The following is a 24,102-nucleotide window of genomic DNA, read 5'->3' as shown; positions in this document are numbered from 1 at the left end:
AGAGATTAGTTACCAAGTTTTAGTCAACTATAAGACATTGTTTTGCTGCAAGTAAGTTATGTAGTCCCCAAATAAATATACATGCGTATTAATCAGAGTAGGCTATTACAATGCAATCATATAACCACCAAGTCCTAGTGGCTTTTAACTCACAAGTTTCTTCTCTGTCACTCAACATCCACTGCAAGTTTAGGTGACTCAGGAGGACCACTGCTGCTTATATGGCCATTCAAAAGCCCAACCAGCTTTACTATTTGTCCTCACCATGTCAAGAGAAGAGGAAGATAGAGACCAGAGATGGGGCCCCACCCAATGGTAAGGGCCCTGAACATGCCCAATAGGGTTAGAATATCAGATACTGGTGGAGACTAGGCACATCCTCCACAATATCCAGCAGCAGGGTTTTGTCAGATGGAATGAAATGAAATAACGGGCTTTGAATAATCATTAGATCAGCTTCCTCTGTATAGTTTAGAACTTTTTGCTTTGAAAAAACTCTAGGGAGTCTAGAAAACTCCCCCCCCCCCCCGTATGAAAGAGCAGAATAGTCTAAGATTCTAGAACTGTTCTACATGAGGAGAACTCAACGCTTTTTAAATGATTTGGTCACAAAAAAGAAAACTCATTTTTCACTGCATTCTTTCTGAACTTCCCAGACCGAAGACGTTGTCAGGTGGACTCTTTAAGTTTCCTGCACAGGACAGGAGCGTCTTTTGCCAATGCCAACAAGAGCTTGGGAAAGGCTTGCCTGTGTACATACTCCCTGCCATGTGGATATGGTGAAATCATTTTTCTTCCAACTCAAGAGAAGCACTGGATTTGAATTCAGGACTTTCAAGATTCTTTTTCCTGCTCCACCAGGAAAATGATGTTTCACTTCCCTATTTCCAAGTTTCTGCCATGGCAATCTTTGAGAGTTAAGGAAAATAAAACTAGTTCAGATGGGCTTGATTTTTTTTTTTTTTAATGTTTGATCATGTTCTAGGCACTGTGATATGAAAGAAGTATTAATGCATCAATTCCATACTTATCCAAGGTTATGGTTACACTTTCCTCCACATAGTTTCAAAGATATGTTCAAGGTCTTAACTCCACATGATTTCTTTTTTCAAAATTAGCTGGAAAAAAATTATATCTTCACATTGAATCAATCTTCTTGTATTTGTTTGCATGTTGTGTTTCGTTAGATGTACAAGCTTGAAAAAACAAAATCAAATTAAAGTTATACTCAGAATCCCTCATTTTTAATTGTTTCAAGGCATACCAAGATTTATGTACTACAGAAAGCAAGCCATGGCAAGCCTGTGGGCTTACTCTTTTGTCACACTGGCACTAGTTTGGCTTCTTTCTGCTATTCTTATACCGAGGAGGCAATAAACCCCCTTGAGAGTCATGGAGCTGCCCGTGGAGCCCTGACGGTGCAGAGAAGCTTTTATGCCAAAATACAATGCACAAAGGGATCATAAACACGTTTGAAAAGGAAGATGACCTCTTTGTCACAAGGAATTAGGCTTTATTGCAAGCTGCTGCCATGGAAACCAGCCCTGAGTTTCCCTCTGCTTATTTTGAAGGTTCCTGTTTCCATGTTACATGGACTTCAGCACTTTTATTTAATTGTTGCTGGATCAAATAAAATAGGTGAAAGGTTTTGGTTCTTGGCGCCGCTGTTGACCATCTCCAGGTACTCGTCCAGGCACTGGAGGGAAGAGAAAGAGGTGGTGATGGTATCATGAGAAAGCAAGGAGGAATGTGGAAAGACCTTGGTGGCACAGTCTGCTCCCTGCAATTCAACAAGATCAGAGAAGATACGCCCTCGTTTCTAAACCTTTGAAAAGCCAGTTACAGTGCAAACAGCCTCTCCTGGAGACGTGTCCTTTGAAAGAAATTTAACTTTTTGCAACTAGATTTCTTACACCCCTGGAATTCAATGTACACTATTAACTACAGTGCCTACCAGGTCACATGAATCTAAAAGCCCTGCCCCCAAAGTCCAACCAAAATTAAAAGTATGCTTCCACTGGGAGGAATCTTAGATCCCAAATCCTTTTATTTCTTAAGAAATGCGACTTTTGTACGGTGAGAAACTTGACATGAAAACCTAATGCTGACACAGTTACAGCCTTGACAAGTACAAGGGAAAAATAAGTAAAAAGAGGATTGATAATGAGCTAACCACCACTGAAGCTCTGAGATCCCAAAGCTGGTTAGAACACCTGATGAGTAATGGCCCCGAGTCCGCTCGGTGAGAGGCGGGGGCTAGAGAGGGAGAGGAAAGCCCTGCGGATCTTCCTTCCCGCCTGCAGCTCCCCACCCCCAACCCTAAGGGATTCCGGCGCTCTGATCCCAGGAGGCTGAGCCCTTTTGGAAGGTGAGAGATCTGCTGGGTGGAGCGCAGAGCTGGCCCCTGTCCGGGTGCTCAGGGAGTCCCGGCCTTTCACTGGGTGTTCCTGGTCGATAATCCAAGTTGGCTTTGCCCCTTTGCGCTGTGAGTGGCTGGGGAAGCCTGGTGCGAGCGAAAGCAGACAGGAGCACTCTTACCGCCCTCCCTCTTCCTCCGCCCGTGGCACCAAGGGGTGGGGGGGTGGGGGGGTCATTTGTTGTAGTGCGCACACCATCGGGATCCTTTCCCACTCCATCCTCCCGACTCACGCCACCTGGCAGGAAAATAATAGCTTCGGCCACACTGGCTTTCCAGTTCTGCTTTCCGGATGACTGCATTTCTTTGCTCCTCTCTCCTGTCGGGGACCATCTAAAAGTGCCCCCAAGTGGTGTTCCCAGGAGACCCCCCGGATCCGACTCGGGGACTAAAGAGCAGCTCACTTCATCTTCCTCGGTAAGAGGAGCTCATCCAGGCTGAATAAAGCAAACTGGAAAAGGAAAACCGGGGGGTGGGGGTGGGGGTGGGGGTGCAAGGAGAACCGCTCCTGCAGTTCCGGCTCCTCCGCGCCCGGCCGGACCTTGCGGTGCCCACCGTGTGCCACGTGGGGCGGCCCCTGGCGAGCCGCACCGCCCCCGCTACCTCCACATCCACACCCAAAGGTTTTGGAAAAGAAACTAACTGCCCAGAGCAATGAACCCTAGAGGATAGGGAGAGGGGGTGGGGGGTGAGAACCCTCGTTTTTCACACTCACACACTTGACATTCCTTAAGTGTAATCATTAAAATGAATTTTTAAAAAAGGGAGGCAGCAGCTTAACGCTGCCGTTTCTGACAATCTGCCCCACACACTGTTAGCGAAGTGAAAGATCTGGACCGAGCTTTGTTGCTTCGCTACCAATAGCAGACTTGGGGAGACCAAGCCTCCGATTTCTGGCCACATCAAAGCACTGATTATGCAAATACCCCCCCCCCCTTTATTTTTAAGAATAAAATGGAAGGGGAATTATTTATCACACAATGAACCCCCTGCCAGGGAGGGAAACAATAGATCAGACCAGATAGCCCTTCTAGCCCCAGGCTGGGGGAGCGGGAAGGGGGGTGCTGGAGCCCTCACGTTTTATTGGTCTAACCTAATTTCACTAATTCTCTTTTCACACATTTTCTTCTGCGGATTCGGAGGCCGGGACTTTCACGCTCCCGGGAGCGCCCTGCATCGGTGCGATTCAAGGGCTGCCTGCTTTATTTAATTAATACATTCAAAGCTCGCCTGGGAGCCCAAGAACTGAGGGGGCGCTGCGCCGGGGGATTGTGGGGGGCGGGGGGTGAGGAGGCCCGGCACGCGGAGGAGGCGCTTTTAACGGGTTCCAGGTGTGGGTGCCCAGAAGTCAGAACCTGCCCAAGGCTGTGCAATGCAGGGGGTGCGCCCGACGAACGGCGGCAGGCGGAGGGCGAGACGGGTGGGGGACTCGCAGCTCCCAGCCTCTCCCGCAGCCCTGGCCTGCCGCAGCCAGAAGCCCTTGCCATCAGGACCCGGGGGTGTGCGCGGCTAAAGCGGGCCTTGGGCCGGGATGTCCTTCGTGCGTAATCGGGCTAAACTCGGAGAAGGACCGACGACCCCTCGCCCTCTCCCGGCCAAGGCCGCCCTGGGCCTTCGGCTGCCCTAGCCTCAGCCTGCAAGGCTCAACTCCTGCTCAGGAGCGGCGGGACCCCGGGCTCCTCTAACCTCGGCTGGGCCTGGGCCGGGGTCCCGCGGCGGGCCCAGCAGTTGGCAGCCCACCTCTCTGCTTTTTTTCCTCTGTTGGCCCTCAGCTGGATTTATTTAAAATCTGGTGAAGAAATAATAAGGCTGTTAACAAGTCCTGGGCAGTTCAGAACAAATAAATATAACCTGTGCCGGAAACCTGACGGCGTCGAAGCCACGTTTCCAAAGAGGACAGAACCAGGCTTCACACCTCTCAGCCATTAGGTAAACACGCGCAGCTCACGGGCTGGCGCGCTGGAAAGATCTAGCAACTCTGCTGGTGCGGGACTGGCATCGGAAGAACATTGCCTTGGCCTAGTTTGAAACGTATGCCATCAGATAGCTGCCAGAAAAGAATGGCCGCTCGGCGGCCCACGAGCCCTCTCGGTGTAGACAGACCAGCTCTTCATGGTGTGGTCAAAGCGTGGGGAGGAAATGGAGAAACTGGAAGAGCGACTACACTCGCTACTGCAGAAGCAGCGGCTTCAACCATGTAATTCTCATTCCTACAGAGGCGAGGAAAGGGCCGTGGGGCCTCAGCCCACGCGCTGTGGAAGTTGCTGTAGGTTGGGGAGGAGAACTTCCAGCGCGAAGTGAGGCAGAAAGAACATTCTTAAGCACTAAGAGAGATTGGACGCCATAAAAAATAATTGCACCAATTTAGTGTAAAATAAGGTCTGCTCTAGATGGGGAAGGGAAAGCCTGAGTGTAGATCACAAATGGTGGATGGAATTCTGGCCATGTGTGACCACTGACGTCTATGGGGACCGACAAGCTCCAGCTAAACAGGTCTCTCTGGTGCCGTGTGGAGGTGGCTGCTAGGCTGAGCAAAGTAGCGGGTCTAGTCGTTCGCTGTATTACTCTTACTCAAAGCTGTGATTACTGGACCATCTGACCATGCCTCTCCAAGTAAACAATGAGTGTCACCTGTTTATGGGGTCACCTCACCAACTGAGGAGGTTTCCCCTAGTCTTGGGAGAGTAACTGCACCTGAGAGTTTGCCTCCACAGACCTGTGCCATGAACTGTTTCTTTGGCAAATTTCTGAAAGCAGCATCTTGTATCAACATAAGCCGCGTCATGATGAGAACAATTATTTGTCACTAACGCTGACATTTTAAAACGCCCATACATACTACAATTGTTTTGCTTACAGTTGTTTAGCTTCTTAAACATTAGAATTACAAATGTAAATATGAGGTATGGCACTTTTTTCTCATATCAGATTATCAAGAGTGCCTAGGAATAACAGGCTTGAAAATGGAAAGGTATTCCAACAGGTCTCTGTTATGTCCAGCTATGAAAACAAAGCAAAACCCTGGCTCGGTTCTTCCTTTGATAAAAAATGGAGTCATTAAGATATTAAACACTTAATATTTTCCATATGGATAGACAGGAGGAGTCATTTCAGATAGATATCTCAGGAGAAGTTATTGTTGCTTGAAGCAGAGGACTGGAGGATTTAACCCAAACCAGAAGCAGATATGAAGTTCATGGGCGGTGGGGGAGTTGGGCACGAATGACCATTTCTTTGCCAAGGTGATTTTTTTAAGCTTGTGTAGTCCAGTGGACACCCTCCCCCCAAGGAAGGGGCTTAAATCTAGAATGGGGTCAACCTTCACTTGGTCATCTTTTTTTTTTTTTTTAATAATTTATTGTCAAATTGGCTTCCATACAACACCGAGTGCTCATCCCACTTGGTCATCTTTGACCCATGGTGCTATTCATTTCTGCTTTGGAGATTGAAGTGCAAGTTATAGAGTTTTGTGCTTTGGAGATTAGGAAACCATTTTTGCTTTCTCTTTGAAGAAGTTTTGGCTATGTAATTATTCTAACAAAAAATGAAAGCTGAGCTATTTCCCTTAGATACAATTTTATCCCAGCTCACTCTGAGTATTTTTTCTCCAGGAGTTTGCTTTTCAAACCAACAAGCTTGTTAAAGCAGCTAATACAAAATCAGATTCTGATAATGAATTATAAATACAATACAAATGCTAGAACTGGAAGGGGGCCTTCCTTAGAAGTCATTGTCTAATTCCTACAATTTACAGATAATAATTGAGACTCAAAGTGTAGGCACCACATTTTTACACATTCTAAGAAGAAATTTCAACCTCACTATCTCTTTTTAAATCAAGGTTTCTGAACTTTGGAACTTACCGTGATTTAATTATCTTTTAATCCCCACCCCAACCCTTTTTTACTGATCTTGTATGCTCAGAAATTGATTTCTTAAAAATCAAATTTTGGTTGTATGCAGAGCAACACTCTGATGTCAGTGTTAGTGTCTCAAATATGATTCAGCTTCTTGTGATTTCTTAGACCTTATGTGTCAGTGAAATTATACACACAAACACTGATGAAAAATACAAGGACTCTACTCAGTTTGCTATAAGGAGAATTTCACAAAGACACAACACATTCTTCTAAAAACCACGTAAGCAGGCAAAAGTTACAACACACAGAAATTATGAAAATTATATATTTTATTTATAGTTTAATCACAAGAACAACTTTTTTTGTTCAAGATGTAAATACATACTAGAATAAACTCTGTTGAATATACAAAAAATACATACTTTTCCCATGAAAAATTTCTTTATAATAAATAGAAGGGAACACGTGTGTGGCTGATCCTGATAATGCTCCGTGTCTGCTTAGGTTTTCAGTCTGTTGATTTATTTTTAATCTCTTGAAAGACTGGGGGAGTTCCTTCTCCCCTAAAAGGTCGAGATAAATAATGCATGAAGCAATCCTCCCTCCTGATTTTTCCCTTTTCCTCCACATTTTTCCTTTTGATAGAGAGTTCAGCCTAAATTTCCACGCTTGCATTCAATCATTACAAAGCCTACAAATTATACAATGACTTCTAACCTGGCCCTCTAACAAAACAACTTTTTTCCCCCTTATAAATCATAAGAGACAGATGGCAAAATGGAGAAGAAAAAGGAAAGAGAAGGACGGGACAATAGGCATTGTGACGAATCTGGGAAACAGAACAAAGTGCACATCAGAGAGGGAAAGTTTGGTTTGACAGGTGAAATTCCCACAGCCCGCAGACAGCAATGGGAATAAAGCAGATGCCAGCCATTGCAAATCTGTGGATAATATTATTACCGGTAAAATCATTCAGATGCTAAGATACATTTCTTTCTACTCGACATTAACATCTCTATGTAGAAGCAAAGGTGAAGAGATCAGAGGAACCAGTTGCATTCCCCCTGGGAGATTCACACGCACTGCGCCGGGTCCCTCTAGTGTTACAGAGAGGGGGAGGAGCGTCAGTCCGCTCTGCAAACTCTTTAGACTGGCCACCTTCTTTGCTTCCCAGCATCTTTTTAGCCTTAAGAAACGCCCCCTCCCCCCCCCCAAACTCTACCCTCCTCTTTGACAATAAGCTCCATCACACCTTCAATAAATTAGAGACCGTCTGACGGAAGGAAACCCTTGGCCAAGGAATGCAGCAAACAACCCAGGAGTCAGAACTGCTACATCTGCCCTGCGAAATGAGATGGTTTCCAGGGCGTAGAAGTGGGGACAGGAGAGGGGTGGGAGGGCTTGGTCCAGGGCAGGAAAGGGAACCCACTAAGGCCTGGCGCGGGTAGCAAGGATGGCAGTTCTAGATACAGTCCCTGACTATGGGGAGGTGAGGTGCGTAGCGGTGCTTGTCGGGAGGTGGGGGCTGCCAATAGTCCATGTCAGAACCAGCCGGGCTGGCAGGAGATAAAGTGCAGCTGTAGGGGGAGGTGGAGTTGGAGGACGCCGAGGAGGACGGCGCCGGGCTGTTGGTGCAGCTCCAGGTGGAGGCAGGCGACGGACTGTCTCCGCTGCTGCTCAGGGAGGCGCTAGCGCTTCCCGGACTCAGCAACACGGTCTCGGAAAAGAGCGCCCCCGGCAGGCCTCCGCCGCCACCCCCGCAGTGGTCCGCCAGGCGAAGGGTCTCGGTAAGCGCCCAGATATAATTGTGGGCAAAGCGCAGGGTCTCGATCTTGGTAAGCTTGGCGTCCTCCGGGAACGTGGGGAGTACCTCGCGCAACGCGTCCAGCGCCGCATTGAGGTTGTGCATGCGGTTGCGCTCACGGTTGTTGGCCTTCAGTCTACGGGTCTTCTTGATGCGCTGCACGGTCTCGGCTGTCTTGGCGCCGCGGGAAACGGCCCGCGCCCTAGAGGGGCGCCGCTTGCATTCATGCACCAGACCCAGCAGCCGCGCTGGCCGGCAGCCCTCAGCTCCGGCCGACGGGCCGCCCAGCCCCCCGGGCCCGGCCTCGGCCCCAAGCTGCCGTCGCGCCCCTCCCGACGCGCCCAGCTCCTCCTCTTCCTCCTCGTCGGCGCTGGACGACAGCGGGGTGAGGGCAGCCGAGGCGGGGGAGGCCGAGCCGAGCAGGACCAGCACGTCCTCTTCCTCCTTCAACTCCAAGGTCTCGGATTTGACAAACATCCTACCGGGGAGAGCGGGGAGGAAGAAAGAACCAAACGAGATGTAAATACAGAAGCAGAGGCACGTTCTTGGTGCCAGCGGGAAGTACTCCTGCGCGCACCCACTAGGACTGGTTCGGAAGGGCGGCGCCAAGGAGGAACGTGGTTAGGGAGGAGACCCCGCCAGTGCTTTCCAAGCTCAGGAGAGCCCCTCGTTGTGTCCCCGCTGCCAGCCAACAGGGTCCCGCCCTCGGCTGGTCGACCTCGCGGCTGTGTTCCCGCCCGGAAAGAGACAGCAGCCCCTGGGACAAAGATTCTGTGCCTGCAAAGGGTGCTCTGACGTGGTGGAACAGAGTGCCGGAAAAGAGTGCCGGAAACACCCTTCCAAGTTGGAAGACACCGGCGGATACTTACGTAGTTCGCTCCCTCAGTGCGTCTCGGCGAAGCTATTACTTTGGCGTGTGCTGCGATTCTCCGCGCTGCCGGGAGCGCAGCGCTGCGTCCTTCTCTTAGCGTGAAAGCGGCGGATCTGGCGCGGCTCCGCGGGGGACCTCTCCGACTGGCGAGTTTGCCAAGAGCCCCGGAGGCCGCGGCGATCCGCCCGGGTCTCGTGTGTTGTGGTGGTGGTGCGTGTCTGTCTGTCAGTCAGTCCTCGGCCGTGCAGCTCCTGGCACGCGACTCCCGGGCACTCCAGTTAAAGCGAAGCTGCTTGTGGTTCAGTGGCTGCGTGTCTGGCACACGACTCTCCTTAAAACCCCTTATATACCACCAAGAAAACAATCAGATCTGCCCCCAGGGCCCCCACCTCCCCCCCAACCCCTGCCGCCGCCTCCTCCTCCCCCCTGTGCAGGCCCCCCTTCTCCCCCGCTTTTCCCTCCCCCGGCTTATTCTTTTCATTGCATTATCATCATTCATTTCTTTCTCTTTCTTCACCCGCTTCCCCCCTCCCTGGCCCTGCCATCCATCCTCCTCCTCCCATCGCCCCCCGCCTCTCTTTTCCCCCTTTATCTAATCAGCATAAAATGGTTCTAAAGCTCCTGTTGGAGCTCGAGGCTGCGGTCGGAGCGGCTGAAGCCGCGGTGGCAGCTTCAGCTCAAGCTGCGGCTGTTGTCGCCGCCGCTGCCCATTGTGATTGGTGGCTCGCGCTCGGCTGGAGCGTGCCGCTAATTTATTAATGAATGGAGGTCGCGAGGCGCAGCTGGCCAATCAGGGCGCCCCGGACTCCGGGAGGCCTGCGAGCCACGCGCACCGGAGCCCGCTCCCTTTCAGCAGCTCATTAGGGGCCGGGGCGCCGGGGGCCGTTGGGGAGACGGAGGCTACCTCCCTCCGCCCCCGTCCTTGCGGCCGCACCCCACCCCCAGCCCCGGCGCGCGCTCGCTCACCGCACCAGGCGCTGCCCGGCCTCTCAGCTCCCGGACGTTGAGCTCCGAGGAATTAGTTAATGGGGGTCAGAATCTCGGGGAAAGCAGCAACCCTCTGGTGCTACCCGGCGTCTCTTGGCAAAGCCTCTTAGGAGCTGTACCAAACAGTAAATGGTTTTAAAACGCATTCATTTGGTCAAGGGAGGAGTGGGGTGTGGGTGGCGAGTTGTGGGCACATGGTGGGCAAACGTGTTTAGGTTCCAGAGAGAATGGCGTAGAAGGGTGAAGGAAGAGGACGTTGGAAGGTTCATCGAGGCGTCTCCTAGAAGGGGAGATCCAGTGCGGGAGCGGTAGATGGGCTTTTAGAGGATGTGAGAATAAACGCACTCACAGGTTAAAGCTAAAACCCTCCTCATTTTGCCGGTGACAAACGGAGTCTCCGGGAACCGACACAGGTTCTGTCTGTTCGTTTGCTTTGTTTTGTTTGTTTTGTTTTGGGGTTTAACCCCGGTTTACGGCAGAGCCAGACAACAAGGTGGCTTCCTTGCAAGGGTGGCAGCCAGCGGAGTGGGAGGAGCGGCCGACCTGCAGCGCCTGTGAGCGCCTGGGCTGAGCTGACATTTCCGTGACCTCTGCTCCGCGCTGGGGGGCGTTGTAGGGACAAGGGGCCCGTCCTCCCGATACTCGGCGCTTTTCAACGGGAAAATAGAGCCGAGGGCTACTGGACTTCGGAGGGAACTTGTTCTGAATTGCTCGTCGGCCCTCCCTCTCTCCTCCTCCCCCACGCTCACGCCCACCCTCTTGTCGCCTTGACTGACTTTTCTTAGAGACAGAACCAGAGTCCCTAGAAGTGTGTGTGCCGGATGGAGCGTTAGACCGTGCCAGAGTAGCTGACAAGAATCTGGACTGCGGTAGATAGGAGAGGAGTCCCTTGAGTTCCCTTTTGCAAATTCAGTTTAAGCAAGGCGTATTTGGAATGGTGGAAGTTGAAAAGTGACGAGAGAAAAGATTCTTGTCTTCAGGTCTCTGTGCCACTCAGGTTGTAGGAATTGGAAACAAATTTATTTCAGAGAAGGGCATGATGAAAGCGGTTGTTAGTGTTTTGGCATGGTTTCAATTTGTTTAATGCTTTCTGCATGGAGTAACTGCAGGATTGGAAGGTGCAAAGTAAAGAAAATGAAAATTAGAATCCCGTGAAAGAGACTTTTGCCCACTGCAGCCCTCCAACCTCCAGACTCCCTTCTGTCTTGAAATGATTTGAAAACTGCCTCAATTTTCACTTTGCTCATTGATATTTGTGTTTTGCCTCTCTTCCCCTTGGAAAGAGCAAGTTCCCTATGCTTAAAAGCATTATTTCTCCAGATGCCCCCTCAATCTTTTCAGAACAGCTTGATTTCATGTGTTAGCAGTTCAAACATTTATAAAGAAGAGAGACACTTTCAGTCTCCAGAATACAGCATCTGCCTCTCTCACACTTCTTCGGGTCTCTGATTCTGGATCATGAGCCTACAGAATCAGAACTTCATAAAAGAGTCTGATCAAGCAGAAGATAGGTCAGTAGTAAAAGTTACCAGAAGTGCTTTACCATGGTTGCATGTATATCTTAACATTATTTTGCAGGTGATGCTCACCGATACCAAACAAGTGAATACTCTTCACAGTCCCTCTAAAAGAAAGCCTTCAAAGTCATGGCTAGCAGGTAAAGATTGAAGGAACACAGGAACACTGCAGTGGATGCAAGATTTTTGTGTTACTTTGAGTGAAACAGAGGATGAGAAGGCTGGGTTCTGAGGAAATGATCAAAGACTGCTAAAAAGAAATACTGGGATGATGGGAGGAACCACGCACGGAGTGTCAGTCTTTAGATAGATACATCTCATGTAGGAGTTGCCCGCAAAGAATGACAAGCCAATTGGTTAATGTAACAGAAAGCAAAGGAAGCTTTATTTCGGTATCAGTAGAAACGTACCCTTTGGACAGGTTGTTGTAAATTTTTGGTTTGACTAGAAAGTGCTGGGTTGATACGATAAAATATATTTGGGTGAAGAACAGAATCAGAATCCAGTTAAGAAGCTTAAAGGAAAATCTGGTAAATCTTGTATAACTCTACACAGAGATCCAACTGGGTCTAATGCTTAGTGCTAGTGAAACACACAATGGATTTCTTGAGTTGATTGTTAACAGCATTTGGGTGTCTGACTTCCCAGCTTTTATGTTCTCCCAGGTTTTATGTTTTTATGATGCACCGAAGGGGTGCATGCTTTCTCTTGTCAAAATCCAAACTTTCTACACCGTAAGAAGTTAATAATACATATTTAAGCATGTTCTGTGCAGATATTTAGTAAAGATAAAATATCATGAGGGTAAACTGCACATTTCAGATTCCAGAAATTTCCTTCAAAAGGAAAAATTCTGCGGAGAAACTTAAGGTTTCAAACATAGACGTAAATCAGCTTCTAATCTTTATAAATATAAGGATATCATGGAGTTCATAGAATTTTATCTTTAAAATAAGGGCTTCTTTGGGTGTATGCAGTGGTGTATCTTAGATTACTGTGCAAAGTACAGAGTTTTTAAAAATCACCCTTTATATCATCTTGGAATTCTAAGAATTTTGGTTGTATGTTTGTGTTATAGCTTTCAAGAGAATCGTCACTCAGTAATAGAGCACTTCTGGAAATATTTCCCACTATGAAGAATATTATTTTTAAAAAGAAAAGAAAAGAAACAACTCCAAGAACAGTCTAACAACGCTAGTGAAGTCCAGAAACCAACCATTCACACTCTGTTGCAGAATTCTTTTTGTTCAGCATTTTGCTCAGTTTTGCTGAAAGAAAGAAATTTCAATTTGTACTCAGATGTGCGAAGACGTGACCGACGCCAAATATCCTTAGCTGGACTCTTCTAGCACTCTTTTAACTTAAATAAATTCAAGAGGCACTTGTGTGGTCTAAAAGATTGTCCAGATGAAACGAGGCTGAAATGTTATGCGAAGGGGGAGGGGAGCGCGTGAATACCATCAGTGAGGACGGTGACCGAGGGCCGCTCCTGTCCACTACGTGAACTGTCCTGAAGGGTCAAACTGTTCATCTTCAGCCCTTCTTTCAGTGTGCAATCCTACTTTAAGAGAACAAAAGCTCAAAGCAGGCAGTTATCAAGAGATGGGAGCACAATGATTTAAACTCATCCCTAAGCCTTCGAAAGAAAGGGGGTCGAATCGTGTAGCGAGAGAAAAGTGAAGTAAGGGGAGGGGTGAGAGGGTGGAGATCTTTAGAAAGTCTTTGTTGCCTCTAAGAAGCTTGAACTTTGAGGCGACCCAAAAGCCCTAAAGTTTAGGGTAGGTGTTGCTGTGGGGCCATAGGCTACATCCCATCCACACTTCGACCTCACAAGTGGCCAAAGAGGGCAAATGGTCTCCTCCCCAAACTCACGCTGCTGCAGGTGAATGCGGGGTGAGGGTGGGCGGAGAGGCCGCGAGGGAGGGCTCTTTTCCCAGAGTTCAGGAGGAAAAATTTGCCTGCCCAGCGAGCCTGTCCCCCAATTCCCAGTAAACCATCCTGCCTGCAAGGAGAGGGAGCGTCTACACCCTGCTAAAAGGATAGGGTGCCGTGCCTGCCAAAGGGATTTTATAGCCTAATGTCCTAATCCCCCGAGGGAGCGCTCAGAAAGGCGTAAAGATGGAGAGAAAAAGTTAGCCAATCCTGAAGATCGTTAGTTCTTCACTGGGGGCTGCAAACGCCGTTTCCAGGGCTGGGGAGGCCGGGCTGGAAACGGTTAGCTTTCCTCGCCGAGGACTCCTCGCGCTGCCAGAGTTCGTTATTTGTGACGACAAGCGCTGGCAGCTAGTGTGAGCTCGGGTATATTGGCGGTCCCCTTCCGGGGGAAAAAAAAAGAAAAACCAAAACTGAAATCACGCCCCACTTTCGTCCTGGACCCCTGCATGGAATTCCCAGTCTTCCCCGGCTTTCCCCTCGGATCTTGTCCGGGGAGGACTGGGCATCACCCTCGTACTGGAGAGGTGCAAGCTAGGAGCTTCACCGCGCCAGCGCCCCCGCCCCTCTCTTCCATAAACTGGTAGTCGCGGAGAAATCGACGGGAGGAGATCCAGGGCAGGGTAGACCATCTCCCCGCCCGACCGACCCCACCCTACTCCCTGTCGGAGCCCCATTCCCGAGATCCTCGCTCCAAGCCCGCACAAAGTGCTTTGGTCCCTCAAGCCAAATATTCAGGGAACCCATCTTGACGCACGAGGTCGTCTTGAAGGCGGCGAGATCTGCCCGGCAAGCGAGGGGAGGCTCCCTTTCTTCCGCCCGGACTCTAACCCTGTCCCCATCAGCTCTGGAAAGGCAGTGCCCTACAGGCTTCTCCTCACTCCTTAAACGACCCAAGTGCCCCTTTGCTTTCCCAGGAAGGAAAGAAATCCCTGTTAGAAGATTTTGCCAATCCACGCCAGCTTTCTGATTGTTTTCTTCAGGTAAGAGGAAAAGAACAGCCGGCGCGTGAATGGGGACCTGGGGGCCCACTAGTGAAAGAAGGCTCCCCCACCCTAACCCTCCGTGCCTGCAAAAAGGGACATTGGCTATCCAGGGGAAAGTGCAAGAAAGAGAGCACTAATCGCTGAACCAGGAGACAAACACGATTACCAGCTCCGAGCCTTGAGTCAGAAAGTCTCATAGACTTTAAGATGTTAATCCCCAGCATAATCCTTCCTTTGGCGTGTAGGAATAGTGCAGCCACAAGAGTTGTTTTGTTATTTATATTGGCGTTTAATAAAACTCAGCCAGTGGTGAATGGGCTGCCCACTCTCCAATGGTAATTAATTCCCTATTTCAGTGACCCAATTGTCCTGGGACAGAGCGTTGGGCCCGTCCCGGTGCCCCGGTCCCCCTTTGTGCGGATACACGGCCCTCGTGCTTCAACAGCTATGGAAACTCATTCTTTTGATGTCATTCAAGGAGTTTTCCTTGGGCATCTTCTAAACTTCAAGGACCCTTTTCTTTCTCCGTTTCATGAAAAGCAGTGCGAGCTTGACCACCTCTGTAGAATTTAATGATTTGGTGAAAGGGCCCTTTGGGTTTGTATAAGGAGTTAGACCGAGAGAAAGGAAATTTGGCAGCCTGCTCCCTCGCCCGGACAGTACCGAACCTGGAAAACACAAAACTTATTCAGAGCGATGGATAAAGATCTGAAAGCTGATTTTCCCCTCTGCTTTCCCCACTAAAGAAAAAAAACAAAACCCCCCAAACACCGAATTCTCTTCTGGAGATAAATGCATTTTTCATTGTTGCTGATATAGATTTTTAAAAAGGGTGAGATTGCACTAAATAAATTCGAAACTTTAGGAGAGAAGTTTCTTTAATCGTATCTTTGAGGAATAGGAGGATCCGTTTACCGCTTTAACTCATTCATTCAATCATCCCTCCTTCCTACGTTCAAAATACACTTAATGAGTACCCTATGTGTGCCAAGCACTGTACCAACCCCTGGGAACAATGCGACGCGCAAGACAGACACGATTTCTACTCCCATAAAGCTTGCATTCAAATAAGTAGGCAAGAAAAGAGAGAGTTGCAGAAATCAGGAAAACGTGTGTTGTGTGGACGATAAGACAGTGTTATTAGTGTCAAGAGAGAGCGAGACTACGTTTTCTTTTGAGAGACCCAAAGTATATTTTAGAACCGAAAACATTCGGGGTCGACCCTTGTCGCTGATGTATTCATTCTTTCATTGCCCCCGAGTCTCCTCGAGCGCCTACTATGTGCCAGGCGCCGTGCAAGGCGCAGAGTACGCACCTCGAGCGAACCAGACAGCTGCGGCCGGCTCGGTGGTTGGTCACGTCAGTGTGCTAATGCCATCGCTGACACCGCACGCCGCGGAGCGGCGACGGCCGGGTCTCCAGGCCGGGAGGGGGCGGCCGCGGCGCGCCCGGGCAGCGCTCCCTGCACAAGTAGCTCGTCTATGTCTTTATACGCATTTCCAAAAAAACTTCGCAAGTCACAGAAACAATACAGAATTCAACTAAGAAAATACAGAGTGAACCATATGGCCTGGGTGGCTCGAGTCGGCTGCATTTTCCTCCAGACAAAGAAGGGATTGAGAGTTGAAGGAAAGGAGAAAAAAACCAACTTTCCGGCTGATGAAGCTGTTGTCTGGAGGCAATGATCCCAAATCTGAAGGCTTTATTCCGGCTCCGACGGAGACGTGATATGTCATATGATTAGCATCTTTCATATTTACAAGAGTGGTATGGGCTGCCAGTCTTGAGAGAAAGGCCAGAGAAAGAAGGGGGCATATGCTGAAATGGATTTTGCATTTGAAAGAGAGAAAGGAGATCGGATAAATACACTTAAACGAGGATTTCGTTTTACTCCTGTTGAGTTCTAATGGATTGTTGATTGAGATTTTAGGGGCCTGGAACCGAGGTGTCAGCAGTAATTTAAAGAAGGCATTCAGTCCTCCAGCGCCTCTTTTCTCCGTTTCCCCCTCCCACCCCTCCCACCGTCTCTCATTTACGCCTTCAAGCAGTACCGGGACGGAGAAGGCTTTTAAAACAAAACACAAAACAAGATCTCACGCGAGGGCGATATCCGCGGGAACGCGAGGGGCTGCTGGGTTTGGAAGAGGCGCCCCCTACCGCCGGCCGCACCCCCGGGGTCAGGCTCCCTTCCGGTCACACCTAGAGTTAAGCGCAGAGGGTCCAGGGGAGCTGGGCGCGCGGCGAGGTCCTGGCGCCCCCTGGCGGGACCACGGGCGGACTACGGCGGGGCCCGGGGTCCGCCGGCTGCAAACAGGACTTTGGGCTGTCCGTCACTTCGTAGTTCCTCCGGTGGTACCCTCTGGTGCCTTCACCTGGACTTGTTTTACAAACGCATGGCACCCGGCCACTTCTAACCATCAGACTCAAAAGCGTCCGTAGTGTGTGTGCGCCTCGGAGCCGAAGTAAACATACAAGGCACCTCCCCCAGCGATTCTGATGGCGGCCAAGTTTGAGAACAAGGGGGCCTAGGCCCCAAGACTTTTGTTTTGAGGATTTCTCTATTCACCAGCTAGAAGTGACACCAAGATGCAGTAGACTAAGGAAAAGGCCTGAATTCCAGACTGTTGAAAGGACTTCATATGCACTTATTGAGCATACACTATATCTGTATATTATATAAAGGGTGTAGATGAATGTTTCTCCTGACACACAAAGAGCCACTTTCCAGACTCCTTCTCAGATTGCTTGCCGTTCCCCTAGTATATGTTTTTCTCTTCCAAATTGATATTCGATACACATTTTAGCTGGATATCATGTATGTTGGGAGAGGGGGCTATGAGGCACACAGTGCCAATTGCCTTAAGCTTCATCCCTTGGATTCAGAGGCTCAAATTCCAATTTCTGCTACCCATTTTCATTTCTTCCCCACTAGAATGTACTTGTCTTTAACTTTGTCAGGCAAATTGGGCTTTCCCAATTGTCAAAGATAACTTAAGGACTTATAATTTTAGCACTTCGCCTGTGATTTTTTTAAGTTTGACCATATTTACCAATGTAGAGTCTAATAATAAGTTATAGTATTACCACAATAACAAAATGTCGTGCAAACTTTCAAATATTTTTGGCAGATATTTCACCTTTAAAATCATGATGTAATTCTTAGTATGACTCCAGTTTGTAGACAATATGTATACTTGAAAGATTGCAGGGACATAAAAACACATACATCCTGGAAAGAAAAATATTCATCGTGCTTTCTTTTTTTTTTTTTTTTTTGCCATTGGGTAGTGGTAATTGAAATTTGCTTCTTTGTGTTTGCCAGGTAAACTTGGGGACATTTATAATCAGAAATTATTATTTAAAAGCTAATGACCTTCTGGGGTTCACCTTTGTCTTTTGTAGTGTTTGTCAAAGATTGGGGGTAAATTTCAGATCAGAGATGCCTGAACTGGGGTGAGTTAGATCATAGAACTCCTTCACGGTTAAAATTAAGGATCACACAGACGGATCGATTGATCCATCTTTGGTTGATTGTTATTGATTGATATTGGCTTCTGTAACTTGAAACCAACATTTAAAACTTGCTCTTGAACCACAGTGTAAACATTGTTGTATAGGAAACATTCAGTGCTAATTTCAATATTTTTGTAAAACACAATTCTTGGGGTTGGATAGGGAAAGGAAATCTCCTTGATGCTATTGTTTTCTATATTCTGGGTAAATCACATATAATTTTCCCAAAGAGATGAGATCTCATCACAGATAGTGTTTTGATGGATATCTAAAGAAAGATTTTTTAACCATGTATCAAAGTAGTATATCCCCCTTTTAAATGGCACTTGTTAACAGAAAATTCTTTGTGTCTAATCTTCCTTAAATGTACTTCTTCTTGACCTGTTCTTAGTAGTGATTAAAAACTTTCCTCCTCTTACATTCTGTGCTTGAAAATACGGCATTTAAAACTTCTATTTAAAAAACAGTCAGGATCCAGAATTTGTTTAATTCTGAATTTTGCTTTCTGATGTTATTAGGGCTTTGGCTTTATTGACAGAAGCCATCTTTACCCTGAAGGAGACTATTGTGGGTTTCTATTTAACTTTGCATTTTTATAGCACCAATCATCACACTGAAACTATGTTGTGTTATTGTCTGTGTATGAGGCAGCAGGACTGAGAATAAGAGAAAGGAAAGGATTTGCCAGAGGATAATGGCATTCTTCTCAGCAAATTCTCTTTTTCTCCAAGGTTTTTTTTATTTTTGAGGATTTGAGAGTTCACTTTCTCTTGGTGAAAGGAAAAGAATAATTTCACAATATTAAGCAGAAAAATCAAGAGATATTTTCTAAAGTTTTTTTTTATGGTAAATGTCTGTTAAGAAATTTCTGAAAAAGAAAACTTTTTTAAATTTCCCAGCTGCACTGGATCTAATATGCCCCTAAAAATTGGAGGAAAATACAGTTTATTTTTTGCATGAATCTGATCACCTTTTATCCTTATACTTCAAATTATTTGGCCTACATTGGATTTGAGATCAACAGTTTCTCAGAAAACAAGTCATTGGAAGGCTTAAAGGAAGTTGTTTTATGACGAAGTGCATTGTTCCTGAGAATAAATTGCTGGCTGCTCCCGAAAAATCACATGGTATTTGGTTTTCTCTCTGAATATTCCTTTGGCACAGTGTCTCACAAAATAGGCATAAACAGTGCTTACCTACCCCCATGGTGATGCTTGGAAACAATTCTTTTGTTCAAAATAAGCTAACCAAGGAGTAGTGTCTTATTAAAATACAGTAAAACCTTGGTTTGTCATCATAAGTCGTTCAGGAAACACGCTTGTAATCCAAAGCACTTGTGTATCGAAGTGACTTTCCCCATAAGAAATAATGGAAACTCAGATAATTCATTCCACAACCCAAAAATATTCATATAAAAATGATTACAATACTGTAATATAATACCAAATAATTTTTAAAATGCAAAATATAAAGAAAAATAAACAAATTAACCTGTACTTATCTTTGAAAACCTTTGTGGCTGGTGTGAAGGAGACAGAGAGAGAAGGGTTATTGTGTAGGACGACTTTCACTATCACTAATGGAATCACTGCTATCTTTTGGCTCAGTGGAATCTTTTTCTTTTTGTGCAGCTTTAACAAGGAACCTATCCAAGGACATTTGCTTTTGCCTCCTGTTGACGATTTTGCCGAAATGTGACATTGCATTGTCGTTAAACAGATTCACCACTCACACTGCTACAGCCTTATTCTGGTGGTGCTTTTTTCATACAAAATTTTGCACTGTTTCCCACATTTTACACATCTCCCTAATCGCATTTGAAGGGAGGGGTTCCTCTGCTTTTTTCTCCTTCTCTGCAGAAAAGACACAGATGTAGACTTCTTATAAAATCTTGCAATTTCGGCCACTCACATACCTTGTTCATACTTTTTGATGATTTCCTTCTTAACTTCCACCATAATCATCTCCTTCTTACTGCCTTTCTTTTCACCTTTTTTTCTACATGGGGGCCATTGTATATGCTAACACGGATGTTGAGTACAGTATTAATAAACGCTTGACATATACTATATTTAATGTAACTGGCAATAAGGCAGCAGAGGAAAGGGTCTATATCTATAGGCAGCCTGACCCAGAATGAAGCAAAGCATTCCTAAGCTTCCTCTTGTATGGAAAACAAAGGACTGTCCATAGGTGCTTTGAAGTGATAAAAAATACACTAGTGCCAATTGTGGGCACCTTCCAGTGTTCTGAAAATGTTAACTGATTTCTCCCAAACACCTCGGTCTGAGACTGAGCATGATCTCAGGAGAGATCACCCACAATGTAGCAGAGAGAGAGAGACAGAGAACCACTGGCTCAGTTGTGATCATGTGACATTTGTCATCACTTACTACTTGTATGGCAAGACATCACTGGTTTATCAAGTTAAAACTGATTAGAAATGTTGGCTCGTCTTGTGGAACACCCGTGGAACAAGTTACTTGCAATCTAAGGTTTTATTGTAACAGGTTTTTCCTTCCCTCTTAACTGAAAAGCTCAAAGTGCTTTTTCTTCTTCTCATAAAATAGAAATAAAAGCAAGTAAGACATACAGATTTTTAAAATAATAAATACAACAAATAAAATATATGCACACAGTCTAATAAGAAGTCAGTAATACATTTCTTGGTTCCAAGCATTTGGCCAAGAAAGGATACCTAGGTGATTTCAATCATAATTTGGCAACTGAAATTCTAACTTAATATTTATGGAGAAATAAATCTGTAACTAGAGAACACAGAGTAAATTTAATCATTGTAGAAAGTCAAGTGAAAATTTAGGTTAACACAGCATTCACAGAGATGAGGACCATCACTTTTTCTTCTTCTTTCTTTTCATTAAGCAATATTGATTACATAATATGTAGTTGATAGATGTATCAAGGCTGTGTCAGATCAACATCAGTGATCTTGATAAAACTTTTTTTTTTAAGTTTATTCATTTATTTTGAGAGAGAGAGAGAGAGAGTGCAAGCAAGCATGACTGGGGAGGGGCACAGAGAGGGGGAGAGAAAGAATCCCAAGCAGTCTCTGCACTGTCAGTGGAGAGCCCCACATGGGGTTTGATCTCACAAACCGGGAGATCATGACCTGAGCAGGAATCAAGAGTCAGATGCTTAACCAAATGAGACACCCAGATGCCCCAAAACTGTGTTCTAAAGGAATGATTTCTTGGGCAGTTTTTTCTCCACTTAATCTTTCCCCATATTTTTTGGTTGTAGTGAACAGCCAGGGAAGACAGTGTTTTCAGGCTGATACCTGATGAAAACTGAGAAAATAGAAACTACTTCTTTTTTTTGTTAATTTATTTTTTCAAGTTTATTTTTATTTTGAAAGAGAGAGAGCAAGTTGGGGAGGGGCAGAAAGAGAGGGAGACATAATCCCAAGCAGGCTCTGCGCTGACAGTGCAGAGCCCAATGTAGGACTTGAACTCGTGAACTGTGAAATCATGACCTGAGCCAAAATCAAGAGTCGAACACTTAACCAACTGAGCCACCTGGGTGCTCTATTTTTTTTTAAGTTTATTTATTTATTTTGAGAGAGAGAGAGACACACACACACCAAGGTCACATATTAATTAAAGGTCAGGATCCCGGTCACAGACTAGATCTGTCACACTGTATGCCCAGGCTTGAGAACTCCAAGCCTATGCCCTTCCCTTGAGAAAGCAAAGAAATATTTGAAACAATGACTGAAATTTCCCCCCAAATTAATACCAAACACGAAATCACAAATCCAGGAACCTCAGAGAGTACCTAGTAGGATAAATGCCCCATTCCCACCACTCCTCCCCCCACCTCCTGCTAAAAATCACCTAGGCTTTATCATTTTCAAATTGCAGAAAATCAAAGATGAAGAAAAAATACTAAAAGAAGCTGGGTTGGGGCAGGAAGGAATACCTTACCTGTAGAGGGGCAAAGATAAGAATTACAGTTGACTTCTCCTCAGAAACCATGTAAGCAAGAAGACAGTAGAGTGAAATGTTTAGTGTTGAGACAAAAATAAAAATAAAAATAAACAAACAAAAAATACCACTCACCTAAAATTCTGTACCCTGAGAAATTATCCTTCAAAAGTGAAGGTGAAATAAAGGCTTACTCAGGAATACAAATATTGAGGGCATTTTTTGGCTAGTAAATCTGCCTTATCAGAAATGTTAAAAAAAGTTCTTTTGATGGGAATGCAAGCTGGTGCAGCCACTCTGGAAAACAGTATAGAGGTTCCTCAAAAACTGAAAATAGAATTACCCTATGACCCAGAAATTGCACTACTAGGCATTTATAGATGGGATACAGGTGTGCTGTTTTGAAGGGACACATGCACTCCCATGTTTATAGCAGCATTATCAACAATACCAAAGTATGGAAAGAGCCCAAATGTCCATCGATGGATGAATAGATAAAGAAGATGTGATACACACACACACACACACACACACACACACACACACACACATATACACACACAATGGAGTACTCAGTAATCAAAAAGAATGAAATATTGCCATTTGCAACTACGTGAATGGAACTGGAGGATATTATGCTAAGTGAAATTAGTCAGTCAGAGAAAGACAAAAATCATATGACTTAATTCATATGAGGACATTAAGAGACAAAACAGATGAACATAAGGGAAGGGAAAAAATATAAAAACAGGGAGGGGGACAAAACAGAAGAGACTCTTAAATATGGAGAACAAACAGGGTTGCTGGAAAGGTTGTGGGAGGGGGGGTGGGCTAAATGGGTAAGAGGCACTAAGGAATCTACTCCTGAAATCATTGTAGCACTATATGCTAACTAATTTGGAGGTAAATTTTAAAAAATAAAAAATTAAATTAAAAAAAAAGTTCTTTTGAGAGAAGGATAATGATATAGTTCAGAAATTCAGATCTACATAAAGAAGAAGAACACCAAGTAAAGAATAGGTGAGGGTAAAATGAAACCCTTTATTATTCTTATTTTTAATTGACCTAACAGAAAACAATTTGTTCAAACTAATAATAACAACAGTGTATTGAGTTATGTATACTTATGTGTATATGCTTATGTCTGCTTACATATAAGTGAAATGAATAAAAGCAAAGATACAAGGAACAGGAAAAAAGGAATTAGGTTTATTTTGTTATTATAAGGTACTCATGCTACCTGTGAGGTGGTATAATGTTATTTGAAAATGGGTCTGGATTAGTCATAAATACATATTGCAAACTCTAGGCAATCACTAAAAAGTAAAAAAGTAAGAACAAACCAACAAAAGCAAAAACAAAAAAAGAAGTCTAACTGACACACTAAGGAGGAAAAGAAAATGTAATCATATAAAATGTTCAATTGAAACGATAAAAGGTAGAAAAAGCCAAGAAGACAAAACAGGAATAAAGATCAAGGACAACAACAATAATGAATGTGGGAGATATTAATCCAAAAATATCAACAATACTTTGAATGTCAATGCTCTAAATGCACCAATTAAAAAACAGAGTCTGTCAGAGTGGTTCAAAAAACAGAACACAAGCTTTGCGCAGTGGCAGTATCGTAGCCAATGAGGTTTATCCGAGGCATGATTACTGCTAATTGAGAAAACAGAACACAACTATATGTTGTCTACTGGAGAACCACTTTGACTACAGACAAATTATAGATTAAATATAAGTGGAAGGATAAAAATACACCATCCTAACACTAATCAAAGGAAAGTGGGAGTAGCTATACTAATTTCAGACAAAACAGACTTCAAAGTAATGAAAGTTATCAGGGATAAAGAAGGGCATTACATAACGATAAAGGAATCAATTCTCCAAAAGACATAACAATCCTTAATATATATGCACCTAACAACAGAGCATCAACGTAAGGGAGGCAAAAACTTATAGAACTGTAAGGAGGAATAGATATATCCACTAATGTAATTAGATACTTCAACACCCCTCTCAGGAATGAACAGTCCAACAGGTAGAAAATCAGTAAGGACATAGTTGAATTCAACAACACCATCAATGAACTGGATATAATTGACATCTCTAGACTACTTCATTCAACAATAGCAGAATACACATTTCTCTCATACATGGAACACTTACCAAGCTTGAACATATTCTGGACCATAAAACACCGTAACACATTTAAAAGTATATAAATCATACAATATTGACTTTCAGACCACAGTGGAATTAAACTAGA

The 24,102-nt window shown here is 45.4% G+C and overlaps 1 protein-coding gene, 1 long non-coding RNA gene and 1 other non-coding gene across 3 annotated transcripts; 2 read left to right on the top strand and 1 right to left on the bottom strand.

The window, feature by feature from the left end:
* Positions 1 to 6,587: 6,587 nt before the first annotated feature.
* Positions 6,588 to 9,082, bottom strand: NEUROG2 (neurogenin 2). Its single transcript, XM_027062760.2, has 2 exons — positions 8,950 to 9,082; positions 6,588 to 8,558 (listed from the first exon to the last, which is right to left on the bottom strand). Exon 2 carries the CDS (start codon positions 8,555 to 8,557, stop codon positions 7,739 to 7,741), a length of 819 nt encoding a protein of 272 aa, XP_026918561.1. The 5' UTR covers position 8,558; positions 8,950 to 9,082; the 3' UTR covers positions 6,588 to 7,738.
* An 820-nt stretch (positions 9,083 to 9,902) lies between these two features.
* On the top strand, positions 9,903 to 12,852 carry LOC106966340 (uncharacterized). Its single transcript, XR_003421235.2, has 3 exons — positions 9,903 to 10,063; positions 11,517 to 11,595; positions 12,534 to 12,852. It is a non-coding gene; the product is annotated as an uncharacterized LOC106966340 (long non-coding RNA).
* Positions 12,853 to 23,435: 10,583 nt separating this feature from the next.
* Positions 23,436 to 23,575, top strand: LOC113600998 (U4 spliceosomal RNA). The gene has a single exon (XR_003422118.1). It is a non-coding gene; the product is annotated as a U4 spliceosomal RNA (small nuclear RNA).
* Positions 23,576 to 24,102: the final 527 nt, after the last annotated feature.

The sequence above is a fragment of the Acinonyx jubatus genome, chromosome B1, assembly GCF_027475565.1.
Source record: "Acinonyx jubatus isolate Ajub_Pintada_27869175 chromosome B1, VMU_Ajub_asm_v1.0, whole genome shotgun sequence".
NCBI lineage: Eukaryota > Metazoa > Chordata > Mammalia > Carnivora > Felidae > Acinonyx > Acinonyx jubatus.
The sequence above is the reverse complement of the archived record's forward strand: the minus strand, read 5'-3'. Positions and strand labels throughout refer to the sequence as shown.